The sequence below is a fragment of the Physeter macrocephalus genome, chromosome 11, assembly GCF_002837175.3.
Source record: "Physeter macrocephalus isolate SW-GA chromosome 11, ASM283717v5, whole genome shotgun sequence".
NCBI classification, from domain to species: Eukaryota; Metazoa; Chordata; class Mammalia; order Artiodactyla; family Physeteridae; genus Physeter; species Physeter macrocephalus.
Window position 1 is genome coordinate 60,554,420 of NC_041224.1, and position 16,843 is coordinate 60,571,262.

At 35.7% G+C, this 16,843-nt stretch overlaps 1 protein-coding gene across 4 annotated transcripts in view; it reads left to right on the plus strand.

The window, feature by feature from the left end:
• Positions 1-16,843, plus strand: part of PIAS1 (protein inhibitor of activated STAT 1) — a 120,363-nt gene that overhangs the window by 26,016 nt on the left and 77,504 nt on the right. For all 4 annotated transcript variants that reach the window (XM_007102657.3, XM_055088068.1, XM_055088069.1 and 1 more), the window contains exon 2: positions 1,882-2,326. In XM_007102657.3, coding sequence (XP_007102719.1) covers positions 1,882-2,326 — 445 coding nt within the window. The remainder of the gene's footprint in view (positions 1-1,881; positions 2,327-16,843) is intronic.

Consider the following 16,843-nt stretch of genomic DNA (forward strand, 5'->3'; position numbering starts at 1 on the left):
GGTTGTGTGCTTCTTATGAGAATCTAATGCCTGATGATCTGAGGTGGAGCTGAGGCGGTGAGGCTAGCACTGGGGAGCGGCTGCAAATACAGATTATCATGAGCAGAGAGGTTTGACTGCACAGAGACCATAATAAATCAATGCGCTTGAATCATCCGAAACCATCATCCCCCGCTCCCTGGTCCATGGAAAAATTGTCTTCCACGAAACTGGTCCCTGATGTCAAAAACGTTGGGGACTGTTGCCATAGAGGACCTCAGTCTGGTCATGGAATCATTTGTAAAAAAAAAAAAAGAAAATTATAATACAGCAAGATAAGTGCTAAAATAAAGGTATGAAAAATGGCCAGTAAGAGTAGTGAAAAGAGAGTCATTTAGTTCTGCCAGGCCTAAAGGGCAAGGCTGACAAAATCTGGGCTTTGAGGAAACAAAGCATTCTCCAGGCCAGGGAAGGTAGGGGAAGGGCTCATTTCTTTGATTAACCCGCTATATTGCATATAAAGCTCTTTATAGACTTGTTTTTCTCAATTGTTTTGTAATCTGCAAATAACTGCTAGATGATTGGCTTGAGATAGATGTTATCCCAGGGAGTGGTAGTAAATTAGGGAAGGCAGCTTAGCTTTTGTGGTATTTGGGATGAGGTGAGGGGATAAAACAGTTGTGCAAATAGAGAGTAAATGGTAACCTTACATGTGTCTTTCATCCTGACACCTCCCTGTCAGTGGTGGTAAAGTCAGGATTCTTCTGTTAATAGCTGTATGATCGTGTCTTCCCTTTGGATTTCATTTTCCTCAACTTTAAAATGAGAGAATTGGTGTGGGTATTTCCTGTTGGTAGTCTCTTAGTAGTTGGGGAGAAAGGAGAAATAAGTTTGGGAACGCAGAGTTAAAGTTAAATAGATTTCTTTACTACAGCCTTATGCATTATGGCATGTGGATTGAATTCCGGGACGTTTTTGCCGCGTGGCTTCTGGGATCTTAGTTCCCTGATGAGGGATCGAGCCCAGGTCCTTGGCAGTGAAAGCACAGAGTCCGAACCATTGGACTGCCAGGAAATTCCCAATTCCTGGACTTTTTAGCCTGGCTTTGCCAAAAGAGTGTCAATAATATTTTTCCAGTGTCATCCTTTTCCTAATGGTTTAGTGGAAAGATCATGCATGGGCTTTAGAACTATACATAACTGGGTTTGAATCCTCATTGATACTTAGTAGCTATGTGGCCTTAGTTAAGTTGTTTAACCTTTCCTAACTAGTTTCTTCACATGTAAAGCAGGAAGGATAACACCTTGTGGAGTTGTAAACATTTAATGACAACCCATATGAAAATATCAAATGTATCTGGTATATAATGGGTCAAAAAAGGTATAGTTTAAGCCCTATAAATCCAAATCCCAAAGTCAGTATAGAATGTAATATAATGTTATTTGTATCCTGCCTACATCTGGTGCTTGAGGTGGACTGTTTATATGTTTCACATATACTTATATAATTTTCACCTAAGAAAACAAATGTTCTTGAGGGCTCATTATCTTTTGCCATCCACACAGCACTTATTCTCCTGGAGACTTAGTAAGTGCTTGATAGATACCCGAAAATTTCATTATAACAATGGAATGAGGTGAGATGTGGTTCTACCTGGTGTATACTTATTTTACATCTTTCATAACCCTAAGTAGAAGTTAGTGAATTTATGAATATTAATTTTAAATTTCTTTGGTTATATCAAATGATTAGATTTTAAGTTTGAAATAACTGGAATTGACTGTAAATGAACTGGCCTCTGTAAACAAACCATAAGGATAAAGTGTTATAATAAAGTATCGTTTAATGTTGTAAATTATATTATTGGAATACTAATGTTTTACATTTTGTTTTGTCTCTAAGCAAATGGTTATGAGCCTTAGAGTTTCTGAACTCCAAGTACTGTTGGGCTACGCTGGGAGAAACAAGCACGGACGCAAACACGAACTTCTCACAAAAGCCCTGCATTTGCTAAAGGCTGGCTGCAGTCCTGCTGTACAAATGAAAATTAAAGAACTCTATAGGCGGAGGTTCCCCCAGAAAATCATGACGCCTGCGGACTTGTCCATCCCCAACGTACATTCAAGTCCTATGCCAGCAACTTTGTCTCCATCTACCATTCCACAACTCACTTACGATGGTCACCCTGCATCATCACCGTTACTCCCTGTTTCTCTTCTGGGACCTAAACATGAACTGGAACTCCCACATCTTACATCAGCTCTTCACCCAGTCCATCCGGATATAAAACTTCAAAAATTACCATTTTATGATTTACTGGATGAACTGATAAAACCCACCAGTCTAGGTAAGATTATTCTGTAGTGATTATTTGGTTACTTTTGGAGGACACATTTTCATTTTTGAGTTTGAATTTGACCCAGATTATTATTCATAATAAAATTTATATTTGGTGGTAGGATCCAGATGGTAAAAAGGATCTTTCAATTTTAGACAAAATCAAATATATAAAAGCTGTCTTTTAGACAGAAAAAAAGCATATTCAAGTCTTCCATGATGGTTGCTGACACAGTAAATGTTAAAAACTTTCCAAGAATATAAACGTTTTTAAAGTGTAATATTTTAGATGGTTGATTACTATTTTATAATAACCCTTACAAAATTAAAATCAAAACCCAGTAATTACTATCAGTCTCTGAATTCAGTTTTTAATTTTCAAGGGTTGATGACATCTAAAACAAATTATTATTTTTGATTATTTAAATGAGTAAATGGTTTAAATTTTTATAAAAGAGTTGAGCTTTGATGTGTAGTATTTTAATTTCAGTTGACTTTTTAAAGTGGATATGTGTACCTTGCAGGTGCACACATGATTATGGTTATATAATACTAATAAACACTTGAAATTTCATCTACTATGTTTTCCCATCATTTGATAAGTGCCTAGCCTATTAGTAGAATTTGATGTATTAATCAACTTGAAATTTTTTTTTTTTTGCGGTACGCGGGCTTCTCACTGTTGTGGCCTCTCCCGCCGCGAAGCACAGGCTCCGGACTCGCCGGCTCAGCGGCCATGGCTCACGGGCCCAGCCGCTCCGCGGCATGTGGGATCATTCGCAGGCTCAGCGGCCATGGCTCACGGGCCCAGCCGCTCCGCGGCATGTGGGATCTTCCCGGACCGGGGCACGAACCCGTGTCCCCTGCCTCGGCAGGCGGACTTTCAAGCACTGTGCCACCAGGGAAGCCCTCAACTTGAAATTTTAATTGCTATAATGCTACCTTACTTTATTTAAGGTAGAAGAAAATTGACCCTGTTGGGATCTCTGCTACCTTTGGTGTAATATATTTAAAATATCAGACTTCCTGATGCTGGTTTGTTGTTATAAATCAGTGGTTGGCAAACTATGGCTGGCAAGGGAAATCCAGCCTGCTGCCTGTTTTGGTGGATCTGAGCTAAGAATTTTTTTTTTTTTAAATATTCCTAAAGAGTTGTAAAATAAAACAAAAACAGAGAAGAATATGCAACAGACACCATGTATGTCTGCAAAACCTAGAATATTTACTGTCGGGCTTTTACAGAAAAAGTTTGCCAACCCTTATTACAAATCAGTAAACGTTTCAGTTTGGGGGATTGGTGAGTGTTGAATTTTGAGAACATTTACAGAAATTCTTTGAACTGGGAAATGTTTGTTATAAATTATTTTTAGTAGACTAACTGAATAAGATAGGAGTCATTTTCAAACAACATGAATTTTTTCATATGACTTTATTTTTTAAATAGCCATTAATAAGAAAACTTAACACTTGCTGAGAACCTACTCTAAGCTTTTAAAACTTATACATGCTCATTATAAAAAATGAAAGTGCCAAAGTCCCTTCCTTGTTAGCAGTTCAGTATATATGCATATATAAGCAAGTTATGTTTCTTGTTTTTAAGAAGGAATCATATTGTATCAATACATAGTGTTCTGTGACGCCCCTACCCCCATTTTTGCCTTACTAATATATTATAGACATTTCTCCTTGTATGTCTGTCCCCCCCCCTTTTTTTTTTTTTTTCCCGGTACACGGGCCTCTCACTTGTGGCCTCTCCCGTTGTGGAGCACAGGCTCGGGACGCGCGGGCTCAGCGGCCATGGCTCACGGGCCCAGCCGCTCCGCAGCATGTGGGATCTTCCCGGACCGGGGCACGAACCCGTGTCCCCTGCATCGGCAGGCGGACTCTCAACCACTGCACCACCAGGGAAGCCCTGTCCCATTTTTAATTGAAGGCTATATATACACACACGTATATATAGTGTCTATGTGTACATGTGTGAGCATGTGTGTGTATATATATATGAGCTCATTTCTTATTAAAGACTGTGTATTATTTTATGTTCTAAATAAGTCCTCTATTAAAAGACATATTTTCCGGCTTCCCTGGTGGCGCATTGCTTGAGAGTCCGCCTGCCGATGCAGGGGACACGGGTTCGTGCCCCGGTCCGGGAAGATCCCACATGCCGCGGAGCGGCTGGGCCCGTGAGCCATGGCTGCTGAGCCTGCGCATTCGGAGCCTGTGCTCCGCAGCGGGAGAGGCCACAACTGTGAGAGGCCCGCGTAGAGCAAAAAAAAAAAAAAAAAAAAAAAGTATTTTCTAGTTTTTCGCTGCCAAAAACATGCTATAGTGAACATCATCTGAAATTTGAAAGGAAAAGAATGTTGGTGGCTTTTATTTGATTTACTCCCAGCTCTCAAATTTTCTTTGGGTCTTAATAATTAACATATCTTCTTGTTTTCGGTTTCACTAATATAAATTTTAAGTGCCAGTGTGAATAGGTGATGTTTACATATGTATCTAAATTTTGTTATGAAAAGTAGAAATGCAAACTGGACATACATTCTGGTTATATTGGATAATAGTTTAAATATTAATAAATAAAAATTGAGCATTTTAAATTATTTTTATTTTACTGAGGTACTTTGCTTAAATATATATGTTATGTGTTCATTTCTAATTGTCTACACTGTCTTTTTATGCCTTTGCAGTTTAACTTAATATATCATAATTTATATCTTATTGTTTTACTACTTCAGGGTACTTTATCCTTATGAACTTTTTAGTGTGTAATAATAGTGGGCAAACATCTGGTTTTTCCCTAGAAAGATATGAGAAGCAGGTAGTTCATAAGAAATTGTGTTGTTAAAGCTGCAGATAGTTTTTGCTGTCTTTCTATAGTATTTTCTCCCTAATGACTGTTTTTAAAGAATAGTCAATAAATTTTAAATAATTTTTCTGTCTTTACTCTTCATCTGAAAATTTATAGAATGCTTCAGTGGGGTGTTTTTGTGTGGCAGTTTAAGAACAATGTCATAAAGTTTTGCCCATTCTTGATAACCATTAAGTAAACCCTTGCATTTAAAAAATTGACTGGGTGAAGCTAAAATATTTCCCATAAGATTTATTTAATTGGACTTTTTTTGTATTGTCAGGCCTCATTATTTGCACATGCTAGTGGATGAATGCCTGCTATCTCAGTAAATCCAAAATCACTACTCACAACAGTTTCACAGCCATTTATAGACATGCACAGAGCTGCAAAGAATTTGAGTTGGCTCATGTGTGCTTTCCCACCTGTGGTTGAACTAGGTGGTTCTTGCTTTCATGTTTTCTGCTGTCATATTGTAAACAAATGTCCTCTTTGCACTCTACTTAATGCCACATTTTTTGCATTTTTGTGCTTTTTGTTGGTGATTGCGTTGTTTAAAATGGCCCCCAAGCATAGTGCTGAAGTTTTGTCTAGTGTTCCTGTATGCCAAAGGCTGTGATGTGCATTATGGAGAAAAGACATGTATTAGATCAGTTTTGTTCAGGCTTGAGTTACAGTGCTGTTGGCAATGAGCTTAGTGTGAATGAATCATCAATATATATCAAATAAGGTGTCTTTAAACAGAAGCACACATAAACAAGGTTAGGTATTGATCAGTTGATGAAAATGTTGTGCTCAGAGGCTTGCAGGAACCTAACCCTGTATTTCTCCTAGGAGCAATGGTTCAGTATTCACTAACTCATTGTTTGTGGCAACTTTATAGAACACCAGTTTTCATGAATAAATCCATTGTTTGTGATATAAACACAAAATGAATAGGTGGTATGGAATTGCTTGGTGGTGTGTAAATAGATTTCTAATTTCTCATTGTTATCATAGAACTAAAAGAAAAGCAAACATTTTGGTTATGCATAAAAAGATCGCCAGAAAGTAATTTGTGGAAGTTTATTGATTCAGTAACTATTCAGGGGATGGAAATACTCAGAGAATTTGAAAAAATATTCTGAGTAATCTGCAAGAGTTTAGGATGAACATATTTTAAGACCCTGTTAAGTAAAAAAAAAAAAAAAAAAAAAAAAAAAAAAAAAAAATTGAAAAAGGAATCTATAAGATTTTTAACATTGTTAAAAGACTGTCTCTGTACTTCATTAAATGAAATGACTACTTCATCATGGAATTCAGTTTTCTAAGGGATTACTTTCACCAGTAGATTGTTTGTTTTAAGTTTAGGAAAACAATATTCTCTGAAAAATTAAATGGCTTGCAGCATTCTCTTTCTTAGTATACATATTGAATACATTTAAAATCATTACAAGCTCTTAAGAGTTTAGTTTTGACCTGTACTTCACTAGTTCATCACATTTAATCACTTGAGCCCAGAATGTGATGGGTAAATTTAATTTTTCATTTTTTCCCCCTTCCATTTTATCTGTAAGCACTAGATTTAAACAGTTTAAGGTGTTCTAGTGTAAGCTGAATGTTTGTATGCATGGTTCATGTTTCTAACTAAAATCAAAACAATAGTTTTGGTATTCGCCCATTTTATTAGATAATTCTTATCCATTTTTATAATCATCTTATTATTTCTTTAACAATAAATAATTTAAAGATCTTTATTCATTTTGGAACACATATTAAAGAGAATTCTTTTCATTAATTGGGAGATGAAGTAAGGGTGGTTGTAAAGTAAAATGCTTGATTTACTGTGTATTTTTGTCTGTCAATATTAAAATCCTGTTTGTTCTATGAGGCCCATTTCAAATGCTTTTAAAAACCTTTTCCATTAATCTTTCTAAGATGCCCCCCTTATATCTGTCTATTCTTCCCCCCATCCAAATCAATTTCACTTTCCTGCATGCTCTTAATAACATTTTGTTGTTAGTTCCTCAAAATCAGCTCTGCTGCATTCATCTGTATATTCCCATAATATACAGAGCAGTGAACCTCTTATGTGGTAACCACAGTAAACAATTATTAGCTCTCCAGTTTATTTAAATACAATAAAGTTTGTTTTAATGTTTTTTGCAAAGTATTTGGATGCTACATACTGAAGAATCTGAAACACTGAGACACTTTAATTGGTCATATGGATGTCATTCTTCAGTTTGTCATGAAACAAGTCACTTATTTTTTTGTCTTTCTCTTTTTTTTAAGCCTTTTTAAAAATTAATTTTTATTGGAGTATAGTTGATTTAAAATGTTGTGTTAGTTTCTGCTGTACAGCAGAGTGAATCAGTTATACATGTATCCGCTCTTTTTTAGATCCTTTTCCCATATAGGTCATTACAGAGTATTGAATAGAGTTCCCTGTGCTATACAGTAGGTTCTTATCTATTTTATATATAGTAATGTGTATGTGTCAATCCCAGTCTCCCAATTATCCCTCCCTCCCTCTTTTTTTTACATCTTGGAAGGTGGTTTCTATTTAAGTTTTAATGTTTGTCAAACAATCTTTTCTGTTAAACATCACAAATATCTCTTCTCTGGGTTACATATTTGATTTTCCTGAGTTCTGTTACAAGTAGTTATAATTTAATTTGATGTGGGACAGTGTATTGGTATTTCCTAGGGATGTCCAACATCCTAGGTTTGTAGGGTTTATAGTTTCAGTATTTTAGAAAGCTAGGTCAGTCTGTTTCCTTTTTAAAGTAGAACATTTGTATATAGAAAATTATTATTTTAGGCTTGGGAAGATGTATGAATAATTTATAGAAAAGATTTGAATTAATATATATATTTTATATATATGCACTTGGTTTTTTGCCTTAGGAAACAAGGCAGCAGATGCTTCAGCACTCCTAAATAGTTAAAACGATCCATCTTGTTTTGTGCAGTGCGGGTAAGGTTTCTGCTACATCTTAATAACATTGGTTACCAGTGTTTTCTGCCAAGGGCTCGACTGGCATTGGATTAGATTTCACAGTTTCCTTCTCTTCTCATTTTTTATAATTGAGTTTGCCTTCCTCCACATGCCTAATAGCCAGTGCCTAAAGATCAGGTGATGCAAATTCAAGGACACAGACTCTGATAAGTATTGGGAAGGGCATTCAGAGGTTTTATGATTTACTCTACTCTGCTTTTAGAAAATTTGCCTTCTAACAATTCAACACAAGCTGTGCTCTTCTGTACTTGAATTTTAGGAAATCAAAAGCACTAATTTTTTCTGTAGGCAGGTTTCTTCCCTAGGAACTTTTCTTCCTAATTTGGCAGCACTGGTTTCTTTTCTTTTTTAAGAGATGTAGAGAGAATTTATTTATTTATTTTAAACTTTGGCTAATTTGACTAATTTATTGCTTGTGCATTTTAATTACATTTGTTGTTGTATACAACAGTATCACCATAAACTAGTGTCCATTAAATATTATAAATTGCTATTTTATTTATCTTTATTTTTATATTTTAAATTTTTATTGAAATATAGTTGATTCACAATGTTGTGTTAGTTTCAGGTACATAGTAAAGTGATTCAGCTATACACACATATATATAAATATATATATTCTTTTTTTACATTCTCTTTAATTATATGTTATTACAAGATACTGAGTATAGTTCCCTGTGCTATACAGTAGGTCCTTGTTATCTTTTTTTTTTTTTTTTTTGTGGTATGCGGGCCTGTCACTGTTGGGGCCTCTCCTGTTGTGGAGCACAGGTTCCGGACGCACAGGCTCAGCGACCATGGCTCACGGGCCCAGCCGCTCTGCGGCATGTGGGATCTTCCCGGACCAGGGCACGAACCTGTGTCCCCTGCATGGGCAGGCGGACTCTCAACCACTGCGCCACCGGGGAGGCCCTAGTTATCTATTTTGTGTATAGTAGTGTGTATATTTTAATCCCAGACTCCTAATTTATCCCTCTCCCCTCCTCCCCTTGGCAACCATTAGTTTGTTTCCTATGTTTGAGAGTCCATTTCTGTTTTGTAGATAAGTTCATTTGTATCCTTTTCTTTAGAGTCCTCATATAAGTGATATCATATGATATTTGTCTTCCTCTGTCTGGCTTACTTCACTACTTCACTTAATATGATAATCTCTAGGTCCATCCATGTTGTTGCAAATGGCATTATTTCATTCTTTTTTATGGCTGAGTAATATTCCATTGTGTATATATACCATGTCGTCTTTATCCATTCATCTCTTGATGGACAGTTAGGTTGCTAGCCATTCTTGGCTATTGTAAACAGTGCTGCAATGAACATTGGGGTGCATTTATCTTTTCAAATTATGGTTTTCTCCAGATATATGCCCAGGAGTGGGATTGCTGGATAATATGGTAGCTCTATTATTAGTTTTTTAAGGAACCTCCTTGCTGTTCTCCATAGTGGCTATATCAATTTACATTCCCACCAACAGTGTAGGGAGGTTCCTTTTTCTCCACAACCTCTCCAGCATTTATTATTTGTAGATTTTTTGATGATGGCCATTCTGACCAATGTGAGGTGATACCTCATTGTAGTTTTGATTTGCATTTCTCTAATAATTAGCGATATTGAGCATCTTTTCTTGTGCCTCTTGGCCATCTGTTTGTCTTTTTGGAGAAATGTCTTTTTAGGTCTTCTGCCCATTTTTTGATTGGGTTGTTTGGTTTTTATTTGCTGTTGAGCTGTATGAGCTGTTTGTATATTTTGGAGATTAATCCCTTGTTAGTCGCATCGTTTGCAAATATTTTCTCCCATTCTGTAGATTGCCTGTTTTTAAAAAAAAATTCATTTATTTTATTTTTGGCTGCATTGGGTCTTCATTGCTGCATGTGGGGTTTCTCTAGTTGCGGTGAGCGGGGGCTTCTCTTCATTGCGGTGCACAGGCTTCTCAGTGGGATGGCTTCTCTTGTTGCGGAGCACAGGCTCCAGGTGCACTGGCTTCAGTGGTTGTGGCTCGTGGGTTCTAGAGTGCAGGCTCAGTAGTTGTGGCGCACGGGCTTTGTTGCTCCGTGGCAGGTGGGATCCCCCCGGACCAGGGCTCAAACCCGTGTCCCCTGCATTGGCAGGCGGATTCTCAACCACTGCGCCACCAGGGAAGCCTGTCTTTTTGTTTTGTTTATGGTTTCCTTTGCTGTGCAAAAGCTGGTAAGTTTGATTAGGTCCCATTTGTTTATTTTTGTTTTTATTTCCATTACTCTAGGAGACGGATCCAAAAAGATATTGCTGTAATTTATGTCAGAGAGTGTTCTGCCTATATTTTCCTCTAGGAGTTTTATAGTATCAGGTCTTACATTTAGGTCTTTAATCCATTTTGAGTTTATTTTTGTGTATGGTGTTAGAGAATGTTGTAATTTCATTCTTTTACATGTAGCTGTCCAGTGTTTCCAGTACCACTTATTGAAGAGACTGTCTTTTCTGCATTGTATATTCTTGCCTCCTTTGATGCGGATTAATTGACTGTGTGGATTTATTTCTGGGCTTTCTGTTTTGTTTATGGTTTCCTTTGCTGTGCAAAAGCTGGTAAGTTTGATTAGGTCCCATTTGTTTATTTTTGTTTTTATTTCCATTACTCTAGGAGACGGATCCAAAAAGATATTGCTGTAATTTATGTCAGAGAGTGTTCTGCCTATATTTTCCTCTAGGAGTTTTATAGTATCAGGTCTTACATTTAGGTCTTTAATCCATTTTGAGTTTATTTTTGTGTATGGTGTTAGAGAATGTTGTAATTTCATTCTTTTACATGTAGCTGTCCAGTGTTTCCAGTACCACTTATTGAAGAGACTGTCTTTTCTGCATTGTATATTCTTGCCTCCTTTGATGCGGATTAATTGACTGTGTGGATTTATTTCTGGGCTTTCTGTTCTGTTCCATTGATCTGATTGTATATTCTTGCCTCCTTTGATGCGGATTAATTGACTGTGTGGATTTATTTCTGGGCTTTCTGTTCTGTTCTGTTCCATTGATCTGTATTTCTGTTTTTGTGCCAGTACCATACTGTTTTGATTACTGCAGCTTTGTAGTATAGTGTGACGTCAGGGAGCCTGATTCCTCCATCTTCTTTTTTCTTTCTCAGGATGGCTTTTGCTATTCGGGGTCTTTTGTGTTTCCATACAAATTATAAAATTTTTTGTTCTAGTTATGTGAAAAATGCAATTGGTAATTTGATAGGAATTGCATTGAATTTGTAGACTGATTTGGGTAGTAAGTCATTTTGACAGTATTGGTTCTTCCAGTCCAAGAACATGGTATATCTTTCCATTTGTGTCATTTTCGATGTCTTTCATCAGCATCTTATAGTTTTCTGAGTATAGGTCTTTTGCCTCCATAGGTAGGTTTATTACTAAGTATTTTATTCTTTTGATGCAATGGTAAATGGGATTGTTTCCTTAATTTCTCTTTCTGACCTTTCGTTGTTAGTGTATAGAAATGCAACAGATTTCTTCGTATTGATTTTGTAGCCTGCAGCTTCACCAAATTCATTGTTGAGCTCTAGTAGTCTTCTGGTAGCATCTTTAGGATTTTCTATGTATAGTATCATGTCATCTGCAAACAGTGACAGTTTTACTTCTTCTTTTCCACTTTGGATTCTTTTTATTTCTTTTTTTTCTTTGATTGCTGGGCTAGGACTTCCAAAATTATGTTGAATAAAAGTGGTGAGAGTGAACATCCTTGTCTTGTTCCTGATTTTAGAGGAAATGTTTTCAGCTTTTCCCCATTGAGTATGATGTTAGCTGTGGGTTTGTCATATACGGCTTTTAGTATGTTGAGGTATGTTCCCTCTATGCCCAATTTCTGGAGTGTGTTTATCATAAATGGATGTTGAATTTTGTCAAAAGCTTTTTCTGAATCTATTGAGATGATCATATGGTTTTTATTCTTCAGTTTGTTAATGTGGTGTATCGCAGTGATTGATTTGCAGATATTGAAAAATCCTTGCATCCCTGGGATAAATCCCACTTGATCATGGTGTATAATCCTTTTAAATATATTAATGTGGTTTATTACATTGATTTGCAGATATTGAAAAATCCTTGCATCCCTGGGATAAATCCCACTTGATCATGGTGTATAATCCTTTTAACGTATTGCTGGATTCGGTTTGCTAGTATTTTGTTGAGGCTTTTTACATCTGTGTCCATCAGAGATGCTGGCCTGTAATTTTCTTTTTTTGTGGTATCTTTGTCTGATTTTGGTATCAGGGTGATGGTGGCCTCATAGAATGAATTTGGAAGTGCTTCTTCCTCTGCAATTTTTTTTTTGCAGAGCAGCACTGATTTCTGACTTTCAAAACAAAATCTAAAATTTACATCTAAATCTACATCCCCTTGTAGATAATCTGTCTTTTTATCTGGTGAATTTAATTTAATATTTTTATTATTGTTTGTATAAGTGGCCCAGAAGCCTGAAGCCATCTATTGTGTTTTTAATAAATGAATCTTTGTGTTCTTGATTGTTATCTTGGGAGCTAGAATGATGGACTTTGTTGTTGTTGGGAAGGAATCTTGATGATCAGAATCAGTAAAGAATCCTTGTGTATAATTGTAAATATGACATTAAACATTTTAATTATGAGATTAATGAGCTAGCCATTTAGGTTCAGAAGCAAGCAAGTATAGTTTTATAGAGAAATCCAACATATAAGACTTTATTGGGATGAAATTTAAAGATCAAACATGTAGTATATATAGTGCTTGAAATGTAGCATTTCAGAATTTGCCAATGAATCCTACACCACTTTGGTCCAATCTTCCCAGCACAAGTTGAGTTAATATACAAGCTGCAGACCAGCCAGCTGGAGGACTTGGTTGTGGTAATGGTGGTACAGGTAGGATGGTACAACAAAGGGAGAACCCATTTTTGGCATTCTGTTTCTTTGCTTTTTTTAAAACAGAAGTTTTGTTGTTAGATATCTGGGTGATTGGAAGGCAATTTTAAGCCGTTCCCTTTTTTCTCTCTCTTTTTTTTTTTGTGGCTGCCTTGTGGCATATGGGATCTTAGTTCCTTGACCAGGGATCGAACCCGTGCCCCCTGCAGTAGAATCGCAGAGTCCTACCCACTGGACCGCCATTTCCTTTCTTGAGCCTTATTACTATTTCGGTGTTGACAGTGCTTGCAGATGACTCCCATGGTTTTGAGTGGCAATTAGTCATTCTAGTTTTTTGGCACTACTCTTGCTAAACTTATTAACACTAAAATGTAAATAAGCCTTAGATATGCCAAAGATGGGGATTTTGCAGTTTAAAAGAAGCTGGATGTTGAGTGTATTATTAGAATTAAATCACTTTAAGGTAGGTAAAAATAAAAAGGCTGAATTATTTTAACAAAACAAATTCAATTTATCACCTCTACATGTTCTCTGCAGTTCTTAGAATTCTGTTTCATTGTTTATTTTAGTGCTATAGTTTTGAATATTTTATTTCTGCTCTTAAATTTTATTAATTTTAAAATTATTTTATTACATAAGATATGAATTAGAGGGGAAAATCACTTATCTTTAAGTACTCGTGGCATTTTGTGTTTCTTTTCACCACCTCTCCATGTAAAGTTTAAATGTAAAATTAGCAGTTCATGTTTACATACAGTTTAAGAAACCTCAAAAGGAAATGATGGAGTTGATCACATAAAAATGTCAAAACCCTATGCATCAGTTTTTTTTTTTTTTTAAACGCCAAGTGTCAAAGTAAATACCGAATAAAAATATTTGAATCAAATATAAGACTGAAGGAAAGAACTCACAAATCAATATGGGGTAGGATACTAAGACTCTATTAGACAGTGTATGAAAATTATTAAAGGGGAAGTGCATCTAGGAAACATGAAAAGATACTGAATTTCACTAGTTTTAACCAAAATTCAAAATAAGTCAATAATGAGGTTTTAAATCTTGTCTATAGCTTACATTAAAATATATATGAATTTCCATACAATATCCATGAGATGTGTTAAAATGTTATGTTCATTGCTGGTAGCAATATAAACTATAATACAGCTCTTTGAGAGTACATTTTGGCAATATGCAGCAAGAGCTTAATACTTTTTTTATCTATTAGTTCCATGTTTGGGAACTCAAAGCCTAAGAATATTCATTGCAACATTATTTCCAGTATAAAAATTGGAAATAACTTAAATATCCAATTATAGAATAACATTTAATTAAATGATATATTTACTATAGAGAATATTTTAAGGATCAGTTAAAATTATTATAAAGTCTTTAATACATGAGGAGAGAAATTAGATACACAACTAAAAATTATTATCTACTCTGACAAGCATTAAGCTAGGAGTTTTATATCTGTTATCTCATTTAAGCCTCCAAACAGCTTTGGACGGTTAGACCAATAGCCTAAATTTTATGAAAGTGGTAGTAGCTGAGACCTGAAGAAGGTAATTCACAGAGATGAGGGGAAGGTGTCAGGATTTGAAAATAAGTAAGTTTGCTTCCAAAGCCAATGCTCCTGTATAACATAATATATTAAAAATAAATGAAAGTGTTTAAAAAATTGTTCTTTAAAATAATTTTGCAATTTTATAACATCTTTTGCTCTCATTTTTATTTAGTGAAGTCTTCTTGATTTTTTTTTTTTTTTCCAGTAGAATTCATTGGATCTACAGGTGGGATCACTGTGTTGAAATTTACTGTATGGAGAACTACTGAAGGTCTTTTGTATTTCATACATACATTGAAAGAGGGTTTGACATTTTAATTTTACATGATAATTTTTACCAGTACATACTGTAAATGGAGTTTTATTTCATTAGATCAGTTTGGACCTCTGTGAAATTCACAGTACATGTGAGGAATTCTGATTTAGCACCTCTAGATCTTAGTCACTAGAATTTTTTTAAAAAATAAATTTATTTATTTATTTATTTATTTATTTTTTGGCTGTGTTGGGTCTTCGTTGCAGTGTGTGGGCTTTCTCTAGTTGAGGTGAGCGGGCTTCTCATTGCGGTGACTTCTCTTGTTGTGGAGCATGGCTCTAGGCACAAGGGCTTCAGTAGTTGTGGCTCGTGGGCTCTAGAGTATAGGCTCAGTAGTTGTGGTGCATGGGCTTAGTTGCTCCTCAGCATGTGGGATCTTCCCGGACCAGGGCTTGAACCCGTGTCCCCTGCAATGGCAGGCACCACTGAACCACCAGGGAAGTCCTAGAATTTTTTTTTAAGGTGTTAAAATTATAGACCCTTCATAACTCAATACCTAAGTATCTTAAAGAGGAACTAAGTTTTTTTCAACCCAGTGTAGATTTCAGGTGTTTGCTAAATTCGTTCTGTTGGAATGACAAGTATGTGTAGTTAATCTCAAAATCTCCCTGGTTTTCTGATATTTGTGGGGAGCAAAACCTTGTTTGCCTTAAAGAAAATAATTTATAGTATTTTATAAGATATAAAGAGACCTTAAAAATAAGATGAAGAGGGCTTCCCTGGTGGCACAGTGGTTGAGAGTCTGCCTGCCGATGCAGGGGACACGGGTTCGTGCCCCGGTCCGGGAAGATCCCACATGCCGCAGAGCGGCTGGGCCCATGAGCCATGGCCGCTGAGCCTGCGTGTCCGGAGCCTGTGCTCCGCGACGGGAGAGGCCACAACAGTGAGAGGCCCGCGTACTGCAAAAAAAAAAAAAAAAAAAAAAATAAGATGAAGATTCTAAGACTCCTCAAAAACAATAGGGAAAAAATTATAAGTAAAAAGTTTAAAGTTCTTCTAAAATTACATAAATAAAAGATAAATATAAAATGAAGTTACAGAGGATTATTTTATTGGTTATTTTTTCTTTAGTTCTTTTTTTTTTTTGCTCATTTTTATCCTTTCCATATGGATCAAGCCACTGTAAAATGTTCCAAAAGAACAAAGATCATAATAAAGCATGTTTTCATTTTTATGTAAATACCCATGGTCATGAAAGTACAGTCTTCTCCATTCATTCCTCCCAATGTTTTAGACAACATAGATACAAAAATATAATATTTTTGATTTTTAAAAAATTCATTTAATATTTATTAAGTTCCTTTTTGTGCCAGGCATCCTTCTGGTTTCTGAGAAAAAATAAGACATGGTTATTCAAGGAGTTCATGATCTAGTAGAGGAGTCAAACATACATAGTTCATCTTAGAAAACACAAGGGAAAGTAAACTAAAAGGCATAACCTAAGGATAAAAATTAAAGAGATTATATTTACCAGGGAGCATGAATTTACCATTTTTGTCTTGTGGAGTAGTTGAGTCAGAATTACTGAGGGTGCTTGTAAAAAAAAATAGAGATTTTCCACACTCCAGATCTTCTGAATTGTATTTAACATCATAGTACATTATAAAAACTTTCTCATGTAGATCATGTTATTTCTTTGAACTCCTACAGAATGTATCATAGTATAGTCGTAAACGTAAGTTTTCTCCTTTCCATGAACGTATGGGTTGTTTCTATTTTTTGCTCCTCTTCCAGCAAACATCCTTATATATGAGTATATATTTTTGTAATTATGTATTTTTAAAAATTTAAAATAATTTTGCTAGGTGAAAGGATATGCATACTTCTAATTTGCTATCAAATTTCATCCCCTGCCCCCCAAAAGAGTTTACACTCCGACCAACAACATTGTTATGAAAGTGCCTATTATCCACGGTTTTATCAATACTTTA